This window comes from Rhyacophila brunnea, unplaced genomic scaffold (assembly GCF_057557595.1).
Source record: "Rhyacophila brunnea isolate RB1 unplaced genomic scaffold, BYU_Rbru_1.0 scaffold_20, whole genome shotgun sequence".
Classification (NCBI taxonomy): domain Eukaryota; kingdom Metazoa; phylum Arthropoda; class Insecta; order Trichoptera; family Rhyacophilidae; genus Rhyacophila; species Rhyacophila brunnea.
The window spans coordinates 4,453,340-4,473,704 of NW_028232860.1; the positions used below are offsets into that span (position 1 = coordinate 4,453,340).

Genomic DNA, 20,365 nt, shown 5'->3' on the forward strand with positions numbered 1-20,365 from the left:
TATTAAATTGTAATAAAAATAACAAAAGCTCATGGAAAAATCCTGAGCAATGTAAGTATATAAATCTTGACGTTAACAGAATGACGCCCCAAATTTTCTAGATACAATAAAATTGGCTTTTGTGGCGACCAGGTCGAAAAATCTGACTTGAGCGACTCTTCCCATTCCGTACAATTAATTATCAACTTGAGACAATATACCTATTCAAAGTTCTTCACGTAAGCGACATTCATGCCGTGCGCTTCCAACTATATTGCATGAAGCAACAGTTGTTTTTTCAACCATTTCAATCAGCAGTTCATTAAGCTACAATTGTTTTGTGACTGCAAACATAATCAAATAATTTAATTAATCATATTTTAGGATTCTTATTGTTGATATCTTTTATATTTTATTATATTGGGTAAACACAATGAATAAATGACAGAAATTATGTTTTGAAGTATTATTTATTATAAAGTAATTTGAGATGTTTATTTTAAAGTAAATTTTCAAAACTCAGACAAAAAATGGTCGAATCTCATTCTTTTTGTATTCTACAAAAATAAAAAATATTTTTTATATTAACTATTAAAAGTTTTTTCATTAACGATTGTGTGAAAGTATCTTAATCAATACCGTCGTTTAACTTGGCAACATAATTACTATGTGATTCAATATATTATATATTTTTACTTAACAATTTTTGTTATCTGCAACATTTTAATGTATAACAGGGGCTTTTAATCTTTGTGTAAGGTCCGTCATATTGAAATAAAAATTATCAATAGGTACTTGGTATCAGAAACTATCGAAACTTTTAATATTACAAAAATGCAGTGTTTCCGTGAAAACCAGTAATCATGATAAATATATACTAAATTCATGTAATCAAGTGGTATGATTAGGTACTATTTAGCAAAATAATGGGGATTTCTTAAAAACATTATTAAGTACAGAACAATTAAAAGATAGCATTGCCTTAACATACAACAATATTTCATAAGCCACCAACTAAAATGATATTTATCTATTTTTTTCCGTTTCTGGGGAGGGGACCGGCGTGTCCAAAAATTTATACGTATGCAGTTCGCCGTATTACACTTCACCGTGAATGTTGTATCGGAAATAATATATGGTCGTATATTAAAGACCGTCCAACCTCTTTGGGTCGTATAATACTGAGATAAATTTGATGTCTAATATACACGGTTCTTGTCGATTTACTTGCAGGAAACCAGTGGCAAACAAATTTTGAAAATAGCCGATATATTGGATTATTTGTTAGGTTTGGTTACGTTAAGTTAGGTTGGGTTAGGTTAGATTTTCATTCTTGAATTCATGAATTTTGCCAACATCAGTGATGACCAAATGCAAAACGTACAACTTATATGTATAGATGAATATTTTTTGAGCGAGTATTATTAATTATGGCTCGGTCTAGGAAGTGTTTAATTGAATTTTAAAAACTAACCAACACTATCTGCAATTTGTAGTCTTAGTTCAATGAATACCAATAAGTATTAGGTACCTACTGACAAAGTTCAGTGTGCACTATTTGTGTCGGATCTTAACAGCCTCCCTCTACTCTTCGCCACCAATAGATAAGAAATGCTAAATTGTGGATTTATATGTACTTATATTATCTATCTCAATTAATAGAACAATGATCATTGTTTATTCCACTCATTGATCTTGGAGTGAGTCTCTGCTGTTGTAGGTACAGCAGATAGTAGTCCTAGTGCTTGTGCCTATGCCTGATAGAAGATTATGCTGCTGGTTTAAGTTCAGAAAGTCTTCTATTCTTGGAGGGAGCTCGAGCCTTCAGGTGACGGAAGTAGTCTAAGGCAACAGGAAATGAAAAATATTAGTTTTGTTATAAAGAACATGTCTACTATGAAAGCCATTTACTTTTTGGAACTGAAACAGAATTAAAGAAATACGATAATGTCAGGAATAATTGAGGGGCTTAGGAGTAAATAATTGTTGTGTTTTAAAAAAAATGGTGTCATATTTTTATTAACGACCAAATTGGATGAAATAATTATAGAAAACTTCATTATTATTCCTTTATTCATATCGTTTATCAAACCTCTATAACAATTTTGGAAATTTATATTTCGTACATCGTACTCGAAATCATGTTATGGGGTACATAATTGCAATTTAGAGTTTGACATGCTCTGTAAAATCTGGCATAATGCTAATTTCTTAGTGCTTTATGTACATTTTCTATCTGGCTCTACTAAATGGTCATATTTTTTTTCTAGCATACTCACATATTTATATAAAATAGATACATACTCCGTTGTTAACTCTAAATATATAAATTATCGACTTTCTCACATTCCATACTTTATAACTAAGGCACAAAATTGAAACTAGACTAAGAATATTATAGATTCAAAAAATATTTATTAAGCCTAGTACCCACGTACGTTCTTTCTCGACGGTTTTGCTCGATCGAGCATGTTGACTTGGAAGCATGCTTGTCGTTGTATCAACACAGTCGAGCAACTTGACACAAGACGCTGTGAGGCCACCGTCGCACCGCCACGACTTCGACCACGAGTGAGAACGAGGCCACACGAGCCTTGCCGGTGCGTCTTCACTCCCTCACTCAAATTACAACGAGCAAGAATTACGGACCTTCAATCTTTCTCGGATAATTTGTTTGATAATTTGTAATTTGGTCGATGTCGAACAAAAAACCATCGAGCCAGATGGTGCACACGTTGAGACATATTGGAATGACCGTAAAACAATCGAGCAAGAACGTGCGTGTGTACTTAATATTATACAGTGCAAACTACCTGTTTCAGTGTTTTCAGTAATTTTCATGGTGACAGTGTCTTCCTGGAACCGAGATTTGAAGGTGACCGCGCAGGTCCAGACACCGATGTCTTCAGAGTAGATCTTATCGAACGATATTCCACATTCACCCCTCTCTAGCCCCATACCCCAGTAAGAAAATCTGAAATTACAAAGCGTCGAATTTATCATCAAATAATACAGAATAGTTCAGTGAAGCTGCACTCGTTCTTAAGCCACGAAATGCTGCGTGGTCCTCTGCAACTCTTACCGTTGATCTTGCCTTAGATGACAAGTTGTGGAATGCTGCACTTTTGGCGTCTCATAATGTGGCCGAGATACTGTAGTTTTCTGATTTTGATAGTACGCAGAACTTTTCGCTCCTTTACTTCAATATTTGTCACTCGGTCAGTCCAAGGAATTTTGAGAATGCGTCTATACAGCCACATTTCACTCACATCAACACTCCGTGACAGCTCTTAGTTTTTCGTCCATACTTCCATACCAAATAAAAGAATTGAGAGAACATAACATCGTACCATACGCAGTCTCAGACCTAGGCTAATGTCTCAATTGTTATGGAGGCATCTCATATTAATAAAGGTACTTCTTGCAATCTCAATATAGTTATTTTTCTTGAGACTGGTTCTATTTCTCTTTGACCCGTATTCCTAAATATTTATAATGCATAGTATATCATTATACTATTATAGTTTGGGTGAGCAACACAAATATGACATGAGTCACAACAAGCTATTTTTTCAGTAATATTATCAATTATTACAAACATTGATGGTCTGTTGGAACGGTCCGGACCCCCTCCCAGGAATGAAAAAATGCAACATATTAGAATAAATAATAATAAAATATAACTCGTTGGAATTTCAAGACTGAGGATTGTGACCCGTGTGATTTGGCTGCCGAGCAACCTAAGTAATATAATAAGTACCGTGGCTGGTCGTAGTCACTGGACGATACCTGATACAAGTCAGTCAAAATCTCAAGGTAGAAGTTTATGAATTAAATCTATAATCGACTTCAAAAGTGTTATACTTGACCACGTTGCCGAATCACAACGATTTTTCAACAAATATTTCCCAAACTTAAATGAAATTTAAAATTACAATATTTATTGTATATCATATCTTAACATCATTTACTTCCTTAAAATAGGATCATATTATTACGTGGGCAGTTCAAAAACAAATGATTGATATTAGATCAGATAATTCCCTTGAAGTCGAATTTAATGAAAGAAGTCTTGCTGAATTTTGGATAATGCGACTGTAAGAATATCCGTCCATCGTTAAAGCAGCATTGTTTGAAAAACAGCATTTTCATCTTTACTGGAATTATATTAAATCTATGTTTACTGGTAATAAAAATTAAACACAGGTCTCGTCTTTCAACGGAAAGTTTGAGCAAACCCTGCGAATTAGCATTTCAAACAGTGTACCGGATACTGATTTATTATATAAAAATATGCAATCACACCCTCTCATTAAATTGTTTTTGTCGGCTGTAGCTTATAATAAATTTGAAATTAATTTTTGTTTTTTTTTTTTAATTTTTGCTTTAAACTCAAGTAAATGAAATGTTCTTTTATTTTTAATAAAAATGCAGCTATAATAATAGTTAATGGTAAATAAATTAGTATTGGTCACTAATGATAAAAAAATTTGAAGAGGTCCCTCCCTTCTTGCCTTGGATTTTTTTTCTGATTTTGGGGTCCGTGGTATGAAAAAAATTCAGAAGCACTGCTCTAGTAGATACGTATTTTCATTTGTTTCTCTAAAGTATACTCTATATCAGGGTGGGGGGGGGGGGAAACTTTTTGGCTGGAGGGCCAAATTTAAGAATTCAAAATGAGCGGCGGGCCCCAAGTAAAATACCATTTTTAGATATACACTCTGTATTATCACGAAAAATAAACATTACAAAAAAATTAATGAGAAGAATGAAACTGTTGTACTTTTTTTAACATTTTTTTAAATTCAGGTGTTAATTTTGTGTTGATATTCTCAAAACTGCTTGTAAATGGGCATCGGAGATATTTGATCGTAAAGAATTTTTATTGAGGTTCAAGATCGAAAATGTTTGTTCACATATATAGGATGATCCAAAAATAAAAAACATTTTTCTTGTATAATCTTTACGTTGGTTGAATTTGTTTGAATTAAGGGCATTGTAAAATTTCGAGATTTCTTCACGACGATACAATTCTCTTAAATCAGTGTCACACTGCAGATCAATAATCTCAAATTGTAGCTCTGTCGGTACACTATCAATATATATTGAAAATGAATCGCGTACTATTGCTAAAAAAATTTTGATCTATTGTCAATATTTAAAAAAAATATATATAAAAAGTTATTCGTTATCAGAAGTACAATGAATGATATCGGGCCGCAAAAAAATACCCAGCGGGCCGCAGTATGCCCCCCCCTGATCTATATGCTTAAAATGTCACATGTTGCGCAATTTTCTTTGCTGTTGATTAATAGGTATAGATTATGTATAATATTATAATTTATAATAGCGCAACGATATAACTTTTATATTATATTCTTACTAACTATATTTTAGGGGCTGTTTATCGTTAGACTTAAAGTCCGGAGTGGGTGTCTAGATATGGAATGTATACTCTAAATGCTAGATTTGGTTAACCACCTCTTTATCCGCAGTTATAAATATATAAAGTTATAAATAATATTTTTTGTGAAATTCGATTTTTTTTAACTCGCCTAAAAAAATCGCATTTGATTCCGGATAGAATGGGCTTAAAAAGAAGACGTCATGCCGCAGAGTACAAAAAAGCAAAGGTACCTACTCAGTGTGACCCAGCAAAGCCGAGAGATCGGACACGTATGTTTTCATACCTGGCATCAGAAGACATATTTGGCTGAATGGCGTATCCTTTTCCAGTAGGGGCTATAAAGCGGCAGTATTTTATAGGTCGTTCTTCCGTTGATCGACAAACCAGGAATGGGTTACTTGTCAATCCTTGGGTTAAAATGGGTGTTGGACTGAACAAGTCTTCGGTCACCACTATCACCTGTAATTTGATGATGACGAGTTGGTATTATTCAATTTATCCTATTATGTTCTTTTTTAGTTATTGCACGTCATTTTATTTGATACTTGGGATAACTTTGTCCTTTCTCGTACCGAGGTCATTCTCAAAAGTACCTTAGATCTAAATGGGACAAAATAGTCCAGGGTCTCAAAAGTAAATTGAAAACTATATGAATTGCAGTTTGCCCCAATTTAAAAAGATACCAGCATCCTTGATCAATATTGATCTCGTTCAATTCCTCTATTATCAAATTTAAAATTTTGCATCTGGCGTATGACATTTAACCCAGCGTTTTTCGATACCTAAAACAGCTTCAAACTTCTTATAATAATGCTAGAATTGCATACAAATTAACTGCTGGTCTTTTGTATCTTATATTATATAATTAATATAATGAATGTGGCATACAAAATGAGGACTAAATTTCTTACATGAATTAATTTTTAATAATATTTTATTAGTTGTAAAATCCAAAATTATTCTTCTTTGTTAGGAGTTAAGAATCTTTGTTCTTGAAAAAGAAGGAAAACTATATCTTATCTTTTCGAGTTTTTTTCTGCCATCTGGCTTATTTTCTTACCCTATCTGGCACATTTATATGAATGACAGCTGACAACACTGATTACGGTATAAAAAATATGGAAACTCCGTAATAACCACTTGGAAAACACGCTTAATTAATGTTTAATGGACATTTTCTTGATTTTTGAACATTTTCACTTCGATTTGTGCCCTCCCAAAATCTCTTTAATTGGAATCGAGCATAATCATAAACAAATTGACATAATCAAACATATATTATTTTCAAAATTGTAATGTCTATCTCACACTATTATTTTTCATATTTTCCCCAATCTGTCATAAATTAAAAATAGTAATAACGTGTAATTTTTCTATGTAGAAACCTACTCGAAGTATAATAAATCACAATTATTATTCAAGAATACTATTGAATTTGAAATCGGCACACTGGTGTGCAAAACGTTTAAAGTATAAAAATGATATTTCCTCACTACGATATTATTGTATTCTGAAAATACGGTAAGTACTGGCATTTATTTGTCAAACTAATAGGAGAATGATTGTCATTTAGAGATTCGATTATAATCATAGATGACAGATGTAGCACGTTTTACCGGCAATTGATTACTTATTTTTTGCAATGATATTGTGATTTGGATGTAAGTATCTAATAATACTATTTCATTTAATTTTTATTGACATTCATGTGAAAGTGATAGAGGAGAAAATATCGTGTCATAAGCTGTCCAACTAGGCATCTTTAAGGTAATTCTGGGGTTTGAACTGTATTAATGCTGGACTGGGTAAAATCGAACAAATCGATATTAATTACTAAATTCCATGTAATTTCACGGCCCAATAACAATGATATAGTTTCGATCACGTTTTCATTTTCCCAATTAGATTTTTTTCTGTTGGGCGATTGCTGAACCATATGCCAACAGAATTATATTAAAATACTTTGACGATAAATAGTTAACAATTTTACCGACCCACTAGGTTCATGCTCAATCCAAAAATAAAATAAATATTTTTTACTACAATAATCTAATTGTCCGAAAAATAAAACTATCCTCGCTAAAGTATCGTCAAATCAGCAAAAAAAATCATCTCAACAGACATTAGAGCAAAAGTCCGCCCTAAAGCAAAAACCGTACTGTTAAAATGGGTAATCAAGTATCTCAAGTAAAAGCGTATCATTATTTTATTATTATTTTAAATTCCACCACTATATGGTTAGGATGATAATCCGAATCTATTTACTAGCAAAAACGGCTGGCTCAGCCAGTGTTAGTAATTATGTAAAATGTTAGAGCATTTATAGCGACCTCACTCAGTGGTTAACTTATAGATCTATACGTCATACTCGTATATTATAATAGTTACCTACTTATTTTTTTACTGGTACTAGTAATTGTATAGTAATTTATTATGTTACCAAAATCAATCAATAATTCCTGCCTTTTTGAAAATTAGGCTTCATTTCGTTTTATTGTAATGCAGTTTTATTATACTCAGTAAGTATATTATAATATATACCTATTTATAAACCTGCATATTATCGTCTCGATGACCAATACCTATAATCGTTATCAAAATATCAACATAAAGTAAAATAACACTTGCAATAGTATAGGAGAGGACATCTTCAGTACTGTTATTCGAGGATAATCCGCACGTCCATTTTCCAGCATCATCAGAAATGACATTCTAAACAAAAAAGAATATTATATAGGATGTATTATTAAAGTGAATACTCCACCCAGCAAAGGCATCTAGCGGAAAAAATACGAAGCCAGCAATTTGAGACATTTTTTTGATAATTTACATTCTAAAGTATTTTTTTTATTTAAAGAAATGCGTAGGTATCTATAAACATTGGCAAGAAAAATATTTTTATTTTTTCAAGTCAAAAATAAACTTGCAGTTGAAAAAAATCGTTATAAAACATGAATTCGATAAACGATCCCATGCTTTTATTTTATGGTCATGTTTTATTGTACTGTAAAGATATTTGATTAATTATTATTCATAGTTTTGACGTTTTTATATTTATTTTAAAAAACATTGATTTTTTTTAAAATATAAATGTGTAAATATAACTTTTAATTCATTTTATTTAAGTGCATTGGGGTAATTCCGAATATAGGTATATTCCGAAAGTTTAAAAATTCTACTAATCGAAGCGATATTTTCCTATTGGCAACATTTAGTCTAGACGCCATGTTCATTGTGCTCGCCTCGTCAGTCCTCGCTAGTCGCTAGTGTCAACAATGCGTGCATACCATCAAGTTTTTTCGGAGAAGTGTTTTTCGCGCCATTTTTGCTGATTCGTAATTACCCCAACTTACATATCTCGGAATTCTGGTAAGGTCACAAAAAAAAACAAAAGATGTGAAATATGGTGAAAGTTTAACTGACGAAAAGATACTCACCAACAACGATTCAAATTCTCTCTGTACTAAGAGTAAAGGTGTTGGCAAAAAAGTAAAGATAAAGAAAATCAAGCGGATAAAACAGACATAAAAATGAAGAGAAAAGACACATTGAAAGAGATGACAGAGACAACGTTGATGTTTTTATAAAGGGAAAAAATATGACAACTAGAGAAGACTCAAAAGAAAAAGACAAAGATGAACAACTGCTACTAAAACTGAAAAATAAAGATATAGTATACAAAACTCAAGAAAAGGACCCTGCTATGAAGGAAAATTACAAATTAAATGATTCAGTGCTTGTCAGATATTCAATCAGAAAAAAAGAGATACTATATTGGGTTCATAGAAGAAATAATAAAACATGAGGAAACATACTTCTCTATCAACTTTTAAAAACTCTGAGACCACAGCAGCAGCTAACCTTTATTACGACCAAAAGAAAAGATAGTAGCAACGTTCCAGAGTCATTAATAATGAAGAAGATATACGAAAAACAGTGCTGATGAAAAAGAATATTACTTATGTAATGATAAATATAGAATTTATTTTGACTGATTGCGTACCAAACCAATAGATCATTATTATGTATATGTGAGGCTTTCAGACCATGTCTTAAGCAATTCTGTTATATTTTTTTAACAGTGTAGCCCGCATTTTAGTTTTAGGTTTGCTAGCAGGAATAAATTATAAGTTTATGCCATAAAAGTAGATGAAAATGATTAAAAAGACAAGTTCCGACTTTGATTTAACATTTTTAATGTTGACTAATTTAATTGTATGGGTATGAAGAAAGTTTATTTTGCTATGCAAAAAACAGTAAGTAAACAAAAGATATCTTTATAAAAAATATTGTTCTATCAAGGTAGTCAAATAAGAAATAAGAAAGAAATAAAAATTGATTTTTAAAATTACCACTTTCTTTGATTTTCCTCGTCTTTATTTTATTGATTTAAGGTGGTAGGTACTTGTGTCATATTGGGATATTTTTTCTCATTATTTGTCACCGGTGGGAACAAAACTGGTAGTGACAACCGGGAATAAACCTGATCTGCTCCATCCCGTTCCACAATCCCTATAATCCTAAGAACTTAACTGAAATGTTGAGAACCACTACCTTTTTTTGGGGTAATTCCGAACTAATAGTAAGTATCAAAAGTTAGGGATTATGGATACTATCAACAAAATTGATGATATTTTGTGTTAGGAGTAATTACGGTCGAAAAAGAAAGGTAAACATTTGGTCAAAGTGCAATAAAATCAACTTTTGAATAATTTCGGAATTACCCCAAGATAGTTCGTAATTCCCCCAATGCCAAAAAAAAAATGACTCAATATTTCAAATTCTCAATTTAAAGAACCCAACTATATATTCCAAAATCTAATATATATGTATCATACATCTTTTCTTTAAGTACACCGGGGTAAAACAATAATGGCAGTAAATATAAAACACTTTGAATAATTAACCGAAATATATAACCTCTAGTCATCTCATAGAAATTCCTGTCGGAATTACCCCAATGCACCTACATTAATAAGTGATACCCACTGTGTACTTAATGGTTCAATTTAATATGATTAGTTCCAGAATTGACTTACCTCTGCGGTTAGGAGACAAACTCCCACGCGCAACCGGCGTTCGAATGGCTGCCCTTCATTCTTGACTAATTGTCCATTAGGACGCCGAACGTAGCAGTAGGATGCTGGCCATGGAACTTCACATCGGATACGGAGAGATGATCCTGACTTCACTATTGCTGAACCGGTAGACACGAAAGTAGGCTTAGGCGTTGGTATGTTAATATCTGAATTTAAAAAATGTTGTTCTTATTAAAATATATATCTACTTATAGCTAATTAGAATATAATAGAAAAGATGAAATGGCTTAACATACATTTTATCATCATAAAAGTAAATGTTACTGTTAACAGAAATCTAGTTTTGAGATTAAAGTTATTGAGAGTTGTGTGGTTGATTGTTCGTTTTCTGATTGGTCAGATCTTTCTTTGTGAATCACCTTTTTGAAGGGTGTATGTAGCCAACAACATGCGTTCGAAATATAAGACCATATTATATTTGCAGTTATCTGGAAAGTTAGCTGGAAAAACAATCATAGACCCCCCCCCAAACTAATCTTCCCCGAACCACTTTGTTTTTATCAAGCGTATCACGAGGTCCTAATTTTGATTGTGAAGCATCAGCAGTTTTTTAAGCCATAGAATGTCTCAGGAGCAGATTTTTTGACCAGGTTTTAATTTGCCACAGACCCCCTCAGTGGTCACAAGGATCCCTAGGGGGCCGTAGGAACCACTTTGGGAACCATTAAATAATGGGTCCATACTATAGACCCATTTTAATAAGAATTTCAAAATATCGTGTCAGTCTCTGGATTTTAGAAATTATCTTATATGCACCAAAGACTAAAATAAAAAAACGTGTTTTTTTTACTGATATGTAATCGAGATAGACTAAAGATATTTTTTTAATAAAAACTCATTTATTTACTAAACAAAACCAAGATGTAATTATAAGTCACACTTGGTCATAACTACTTATAAATATTATATAAATAACTTATTATGGATATTTTTTTCGAAATGGACCACTCCGAACCATGCGTGCTTGGATTGGTAGCATCGTGTACGTAATTTATTTAATAACTTGGTTGGGTTCGGGGACGTGGAACCATTTGGCGCGAAGTGAACGGTACCTACGTAAAGTGGTCTGGCAATATTTATTGTGAAACAATGCTTATTGCTTACGTGGGATATTCGGTAGCTTGATGAAACATCCGGTAAAATCATCAGCGCTATTTCCAATGTCTATTCTCCATTGGCCATGGTCCAAATTTACATCCAGAGGAAACTCAATTCTTAAAGCACACAATTGTTCTCCTAGGCTGAAATATAATACAATATTAAAATTGTATCTGTGTATAAATAGAGTACAATAATTTATATAGGTAGCCTTATTTATATGATATTATGAGACTAATGACTTATATTAGTAAAAATAATAAAAAGTAATATTATAAAATCTTATGAAAATAATTATTATCCCTTCAGCTTAAATAAATTTTTGATTTAAGCAAATTATCTTGGATCCCTAAGCCGACTCTTACATCAAAACTCGTCTCGTGTACCGAACAAACCTTTCGAGAACTGAGATCCAGTGTTGCTTGTGAAGTACGCGCACATCTACCTAGCGACAGTCACGCATAGCCTTCGAAATGTATAGATATTTGAATGCGGTGATCGGCGTGTTAATAGACGAACTGATAGAAAAGAATAATTCCTTAATATTGAAAAATGCTTCAAATGGGTGACCATATTTCGTGTGTCGAGTGGGGACACGAAACTGGATTATACTCAAGACTAGGAATCCAATCCCGAGCCAAAATTTTGATCCCGGGATTTTGGGATTACAATTCGACGATCCCGGGATCCTGGTACTGGTCCCGGGATTGGTATTTTTTTCAATAGTTAATATTAAATTTTTATATAAATATACAAAAATAACATTGATAAAATCGGTAAAAAATAAATCTAGTACCTATAATAATTTACTCTAGCTAGCTCTACTTTTTACTCTCTACTCTCTTACAAGCTCTACTTTTTCTATTTAATATTTTACGTCCTCTAAATTCATTTAAATAAACGGATTTATTATTTTTATGTTACGATTGCGCAAGGCAGCAAAATATGGTTATGTATTATCCGGTGATTCCCCCTGTGACCAATGGGTCTCCAGAGTAGAATTTTCTGGTATTGCGCGATGATTTACTTTCTATAAAAAGATGAAAGCTGAGGCTGAAACGCCTAACTAAATATTTTTGATTTATTTATTGTATTTCTCAAATTCACTTCACGGATGTTACCTTCATCGTAAATATTATGTGGATTTTTTAATTTATGTTAAACTATTTACAAATCTAAACTATTTTCATTTATTAAATTCCGTAGAATCAATATTGTGTTTAGTGTTTACATTTATTATATGAGATTGCTGTTTCTGATAATAAAAACTTAATGAATGAGTCAGCGAGATTTAAAATAGTAAAGTAAATCGTGGTTTATGGCCGTTCCGTTTCATAAATCTAATTAGTCAGCCAAATATGAAACTGTCGTAAAACGTAGGAGATCATGGCGGAATCACTTTGTTAAAAGTGCGAAGTAATATTTTTTTTCCAATCTTTCTCATTTTTATTTATTTATGTAAAAATATAAAATGAATTGTCAACACATGAGTTTTTAATCAAACTTCATTCAAACTCAGCTTATTTCTAATGTAGTTGTATGTTATTAAAAGTATATTTTCTGTTATATTTTCGTTTTTATTTTATTTTTCATAAAAATTGATAAAAAAATCAATCCCGAAAGTTTCGGGATTTTGTTTACCAATCCAAAATTCATAGGTATCGAAAATAGTTCGGGATCCCGGGATCCCGGTATTGGATTCCCTGCTAAAGAGCTCGGGATAGTCAAAATTTGAATTAACTGTTTCAGTTATAGCCAAAAGGTCGGTTTTTTGGCGCCTTGATTTTTTAATGGATATATCAGTAATAATATATACAATAAATATATACATAATATAGCCAACAAGTTTTACTTTGGAATCTTTAAATATTTGTAATCCAAAGAATAATCTGGGAACATAAATATTCAGATAATAATACACAGAACACTGCTGAGATCAGTCCTCACTAGGGATTCCAATCCCGGGATCCCGAGCTATTTTCGATACCTATGAATCCCGAGATTTCGGGATTGATTTTTTTATCAATTTTTTTGGAAAATAAAATAAAAGCAAAAATATAACAGAAAAAATAGTTTTAACGGCCCACGTACTCGTCGTAGGTCAAAATTGAGTTTTTATTGTATTTTCAAAACATGATCCTGGACACTCCTTAACTGTTGTAGATAATCTATGTATATAATTTTGAAGCCTTATTATTCTTTATAGTTATTTTAAACATTTGATGACTGCATAAAGTATTTTTGTTACATAAAATAGTATTCTTTTAAACCTCTCGCTCTAATGTTTTAGAATATAGTCATATTTCGGTACATAACTGTGCAGTGGTGTTAAAATTTTTTACATTTATTAATTTTTAAACGCATTTATAATACCATTAGTATAATTTATTACGAGATAATTTTTGTAAAATATTCACGATAAAAAATTATTTTGATAATCTCTGTGATCCCAAATTTGACAAGAATTAGGCATTTTATTATTCAAAAAATCGGCAAGATTAACACATTTGAAGATAATTTTAAAGATATTTATTATAAGCTATGTCTTTGACCATTCAAGTGTGATAAACATCTTATGAATAATGATTGCTTTATAATAATTATTGACCTAAGAATAAGGTAGTGTTTTTTTTAAATACGCCATTTCTTTTGTCATTCCCCAGTAGTTAAGCTACAATATACGGCCGTAGCCATAAATTGACAAACTATAATTGAAGTAGGGAGTAAAATGATATTAACGCGCGTGTTTGAATATGTACCGTTTAAAAAAAAATAAAAAAAAAATCGGTCTGTTTTGTCGTGTTCTGTTTTGTCTTGTTCTGTTTTGTCTTGTTCTGTATTGTCACCGAACCTTACTAATTAATTTCGTCGCAATGAGGTAGGAAGCATATTGGTACGAATCCAATGGATGTGGGTTCTAGTCTTGCTTGGTGTCGAATTATTTTAAAAAGATTCTTTTTAGTAGTTATATAATTATATATCTGACATATTTTCAAATGTTCAATAAAAGATTTTACATTCTTAAATCTTGTGAATTATTCGTTGTATAAAAGAAATAGTTTATTAAAATTAATATTGTATTGCCATCTGGTAATGTCGTAAGATGAAACTGTTATAACGATTATGTTTATAGTAAAAGGTAGAAAAAGTATTCCAAATAAAAAAAATATTGATGTAACTTACTTTGTAACACTAGACGAATATCTACCAGTAGTTAGTCCATTATTGATTAAGATTATTTTTCCTGTAGGAGAGATCACTCTGCACCAATTGACTTTGAGAGTTGTTTTAATAAGGCTACATTTAAGAAATATACTATTTTCTTCTATTTCTACTGAACTCTTAACTCCTTTGACTGAAAAGAATTATATATGATTATTCAAATAGGTTCCAATTATAAAAAGGACTTTTAAGTGGTTGTCATATTAAAATCACTGAAGAAAATTTCATAGTTTGTTACACATTAAAATGTCTTTGGCGTAAAGGCCAAATTACTAACAAGCCCATTGTCTGTTTCGATTGTCCCCGACGCGAAATGTTATTTAGGATGGTTCCTTGGAGTCGTGGCCAAAATAGAATAATTCCTATTGGCACATACGCATATAAAGGTTTGCCACTGCTGTCCTAGCTATACACAAGCAGTACCTATTGTACAGTGAATGCAATGCAGGAGACGTCCACGACACAACTAGTTTAGAACAAATGTGAATATCCAAATCGAGCACGACATACGTGCAATTGACACAATATTGCTCAGACGCATCGCACTCAATGATAACCTAAAAATATCATTTAATGCGACATATTATATTATAAGCAGTACTTAATAGAATTCATGCTTATCCCACCTGACTCCACCAAGATAATCGTGTGGTTGATCTGATTTATAGACTCAGCAAAATTCATAACGCACGTCCAGTTTCCAATATTATTCACTCTGACTGGATCAAGTCTGAAGGAGCACTCGGAACTGTAAAGCTCTCCAGAATTGCTAAAAATGCTGCAGACGTTGGGTTTTGAGGAGGAACTTTCTGCGCAGTCAAAGAGCACAGACGATCCAATCTCTGCTTCAAGGATTTTTTCTGCTCTGGGAGGGTCTGAAGAAAATAGTTTGGAAAAAATAAATATTCCTATGATTTTGTTACTCTTTATAGAATAATCTGTATACCTACTATATTTTTTTCCGACCATGTCCGATCCTAATAAGATCATAATATGGGCCTCTACAGAGTGGAGGTTTGTAATAACAGATTTTTATGAAAAATGGATGTCAGCCACTTGCTCAACCTATTAGGTCCATACTCTATACACTCGCATATCAATCTCATACACGAATTGAGAAACAATATGTGTACTTACCAGACCCAAGATTTTAACCTGGGACCCTCACTCATTAAGCCGGCGTTTAAGCCATGCGGCCATCGTGGGTGTCACTATATACCTACAATGAACCTCCTATTCAATACATATGGGTACATGTTCCGTCGGGCGTAATTTTTTAAATTATGTACCTATGTTATAAAATATTACTTTGTTTGACTTTTTCAATGGCTATTAATTATTAAGCATGATTATTAATGTTACATAAAAATGAAGACAATTTTGCCCCATGTCTAACAATCTCTTAGAATATCAGTGTTGTTCAAACTAAAATTATTGCCAAATTTTCCACTTCTTGAAACCGTGGGAAGAGAAACCGCTCGTTCTATAATAGTTGATGTTAAGACATTACGCCCCAGAACAATTAAAAACTTCATGGAGCTTTATGATTTTTTACATGTTTATAGATTGTTTATTAAAATTCGTGGTGGAAATACCTACATTGCATAAATTAATATAAAATACAATATTATTATGACGTAATACTAATTTCACTTAGTTTAATAATAATCATGGCAATATACAACAATATTACTTATTAATATAATCCTATTTCGGCACGTACTTAAGCTGCTTTAATTAAAAAATAATATTTCAATAATAATAATTAATAGTTAGAAATAATTCGAATGACATTCATGATGAATTAAGCCAATTTATTGTCATTAACAACAGAAACCTCAAAATGTTACCAAAAGAATAAATCAAACATGCAGTGAAAACACACAGTATATACTTATAATAGTTTTTGGTGTCTTATTAGTAATTTAGATTATCTTAGAATAATTATTTATTAACAAAGGTGGCCCTCTTCCGCATCATAATATTTATATGAACCGCACACCACTGATTATTATTAAGTCATGTGTATGTTTATATTCCACATTACAAAATTAATTATTATTTTTATGTATCTACTCACCTAGTATATCTATATATGAATAACTCAAATATTCTTGGTTAACGGTTTTTGCCAAAATTGTCCATTGGCCACTGTTCCCAACAGAAGCCGACGTCACAGAAAATCGGCATCGCCTGTTACCCACCATATGAAAAGTGTCATTTCCGTAAGAATGTGCTGAAACTCGTTGTTCCTATGAAAATAACAAAACTTTTAGCGGTGCTTGGCCTAAATATGAGAAAAGAATTGAAGGAATACAAATATACCAGAGTACTAAGAAGAAGAAGAAGAAGACCCAGACTGAAAATATCTCCCCCGATATTATATTTATAAAATATATTGTTGGAATTATTGATTATTGTATTATTAATTTCGTAAATTTTCTTTTATTTTGTTAACTGTCAATTTATGGTGGAACTGCATAGTATTGTTGTTTAATTTATTAAAACGCATTTTTTTGTAGTACTTATTCCACTTTTATCAATGAATTAGAACAACTGAAAACTTTCAGTTGAAAATATCCCTCTGAGGCGGACGAAACCGGTCCTAATTTATTGATTAAAAGTAGAATACGTACTACAAAAAAATGCGTTTGATAAATAATATATAAGATTCCTCCGGTGTGTCGCTTTTTGGATAACTGCTGCCCCTATGTTACATCGTCTGCCTGGACATATGGAGTCTGGATTCCTTCACATATTGGAATTCTGGGGGATGAGGAATTTGATAGTTTAGCAAAAACAGCAACTCTTGAGAGGATCAAATATAAACTCCAAATATGTTATGTTTATAAATTTTTCATAATTTTATGTTTTATAATATTTATTTTAAAACCATCGATTTTCTTCCAGATTATATCTTATTATTTATTATTTTATATCTCCTAATTCAGTAACTTGATGTCACTAATCCTAGAAACATATTAACGTCACGTCACGTAATCTCACGTGCTATAACAATCAGAACGATCAATAATAAAAACTGAGAACGTACAAAACCAATCTGTGTAAATAACCTGTAATTTGAGTCACATTCTAAACCACTAAAACCATTGTCGCTAGATTTCAAAATCAGCCAAGTCCACCTTTAGGTATTTTTGACTTTTTTGTGAATAATTGCTGAAGAACTACCGCTTTATAACATTTCTGCATTATCGAAATGTGGAACTTATTTATTTTAAATATTCTATACTCGAAATAATATAAACTTTTACCCTCGTGACTGTGTAGGTAAGTTGAGAAAACAAAAATGCTGTTTTTCTCCTATTCATCCACTATGGATTTGGCTGATTTTGAAATCTAGCGACACTAAATAAAAAAATATGTATGAGAGCGCGTGACTAAAAAATGTGTAAATTGTCAGAAAATAAAAAAAATAATAGTGAAGATATGGTTTGATACGCGTGAGGTGACCTTAATGTGGTTCTAATCATTATAGCACATTTTGTCTCACACTATTCGTTTTCGGCTCAACATTTACTACAGGTGGTACCATCATTTTGTCTGTTAACATTTTAAAATGCCAAGGAAAACGATATTGCTCTTACCGCGAGCTCACTTATGTTCACGTGATGTGGTTGAAATGTAGCAACACATTTTGTATGCGTAAATCTCATGTGCTGGCTAGTAAATTTTTTATTTCAGTCTACGAAAATATTCACTTGCGAATTCCGCATAAGCGAAATAAAATCATTTCACTTCAAATATTACATAATTTCGGCAGTATCATTAAAGAAAGCATTAATTCATTCATAAAACTTGCTTAAAAAAGATTTCAACATAAATAATTATTATACTCACTTTATACGCAGAGTTCACAGGCATGTCTATATTTAAGTGGTATTGTGATGTCCGTATATTACACATGTAGATAGTATCAAAATTGAAATCAATTGATGTTAGTTCAATAGAAAAATTTCCTCCAGAAAAAACTGTTAAACTTGATGGATAGGCTTGTAAGTCACTCTGGGCTGTAACAGAAAAAAAAATATAAGAATTAACTTAGTATAGAAGTAGAGCAAGTGTCAATACATAGCCAAGAAGATGTTTTCGCACTATAGTTTGAATACCTTCAACATCACCGCAATTATTGCAAACAGGCGTAGATACATAATAAAATTGAGCTCACGCATGGATATCTTTAATTTACTGAAATAAGTGTATGTGGTGAAACCGTAAGAAAAAAATTGTGAAATGGTTAATTTACACTACATACATAATTCTTAAGTAACATCAATCAAATGGGCGTAAGGGATGAGATACTAGAGAAAAACAATAAATAAATACTTTTTAGGTTGGTTTTTAGCCAAAGCACAACCTGATCTAAATAGCCAGTCAAGACGAATACTATCATACTAAATTAAACATGATACAAAAGCTGCTAAATAAATTAGTTATTATTGCAGAAAAAAAATCTGTCCAAATTAGATTATATTCTGTCAAACTATTTTTTATACCAACCATTAGGTTTTTAAATAATTCCCTATGTTTATAAAAATACTTTCATATACGTAGATAATTTTAATATTTATCAATAATCATTTTTACTTGCCGTTGATATTAAATAATTGGCACTGTTTTTATAAAATACTTGCTATATATGCGCATATAATATATTATATTTACCAATTAATTTGAAGCCCAAATTAATTATATCGCACTAAGACTAAAATATAGCACTGAATATATTATTTATTATTTTATTTATGTCATACATAATATACTTACATTCAACTGAAACTATGACACTAAGCCAAACTAAACAAAAATATTTATCCATTGCTACTTTAAATAGTGTACACTAGTAGTAGTAGTTAAATTGAACTTTTCATTTAACAAGTATTATAAATAGTTTTTTGTAAAATAGATAGCACGACTTATAAGGTTAACGTTTTCACACATTGATGGACAGTAAGCTAATGACTTCAAAAATATATTAGATTGTTTTTATTTTCCTGTTGCCAATACTAATGAATGTCGATAAAATGAATTACTCACATTGTTATATTTTTTCGGCATGAATTAGGCCAGAAACAGACTGTTAGTGATAACACTGATAACGATATGTAAAGTGAACTCATATGATATCACGTTGACAAATTTAAAGCATGACATAATACTTAGAAATATACTATTGTCATGACTTGTAGATATTCGATTGGTAAATTCGGTAAAATTTCATCACTTATTTCAAGAATTGTTACGAAGGGATCCGAAACGGATTCACGTGTTGTATTTTTAAATGACTGAATAAGAATTTGATTAATTGATGAAAAAATAGCTGCTGGTTCAAGGTAGTTAAATAAAGAAAAACAAGGGCGGACGTGCTCAGCGTGGGTCAAAATGGAGCATTTATTCTATTTTCAAAGCATCATCCTGGACATTCCTTAAACGTTGTAGATAATCTATTTATATAATTTTGAAGCCTTATTATCCTTTATATTTATTTTAAACATTTGATGACTGCATAAAGAATTTTTTTACCTAAAATAGTATTATTTTA

General features: G+C 31.5%; 1 protein-coding gene across 2 annotated transcripts; it reads right to left on the reverse strand.

Annotated features, from left to right (window-relative positions):
• Window positions 1-439: 439 nt before the first annotated feature.
• LOC147071108 (uncharacterized) lies at window positions 440-19,797 on the reverse strand. Of its 2 annotated transcripts, XM_085948274.1 has the most exons (11): window positions 19,591-19,797; window positions 18,664-18,833; window positions 16,886-17,057; window positions 15,432-15,680; window positions 14,767-14,938; window positions 11,590-11,726; window positions 10,426-10,631; window positions 8,015-8,098; window positions 5,670-5,845; window positions 2,793-2,953; window positions 440-1,821 (listed from the first exon to the last, which is right to left on the reverse strand). In XM_085948274.1, exons 1-11 carry the CDS (start codon window positions 19,640-19,642, stop codon window positions 1,748-1,750), a joined length of 1,653 nt encoding a protein of 550 aa, XP_085804400.1. In that variant the 5' UTR covers window positions 19,643-19,797; the 3' UTR covers window positions 440-1,747. The 2 variants fall into 2 exon arrangements, with proteins under 2 accessions (XP_085804400.1, XP_085804401.1); XM_085948275.1 differs by lacking the exon at window positions 8,015-8,098 and having other exon boundaries at window positions 1,020-1,821.
• Window positions 19,798-20,365: the final 568 nt, after the last annotated feature.

What these genes read in the sequence shown, in the direction of transcription:
- LOC147071108 (XM_085948274.1), bottom strand. Translation starts at nt 19,642, where the DNA reads ATGGATAAATATTTTTGTTTAGTTTGGCTTAGTGTCATAGTTTCAGTT. An exon ending in CTGTGAACTCTGCGTATAAA is followed by an intron (nt 17,058 to 18,663) that starts GTGAGTATAATA and finishes TTATTTTCATAG; the next exon opens with GAACAACGAGTTTCAGCACA. An exon ending in TTCATATATAGATATACTAG is followed by an intron (nt 15,681 to 16,885) that starts GTGAGTAGATAC and finishes TATTTTCTTCAG; the next exon opens with ACCCTCCCAGAGCAGAAAAA.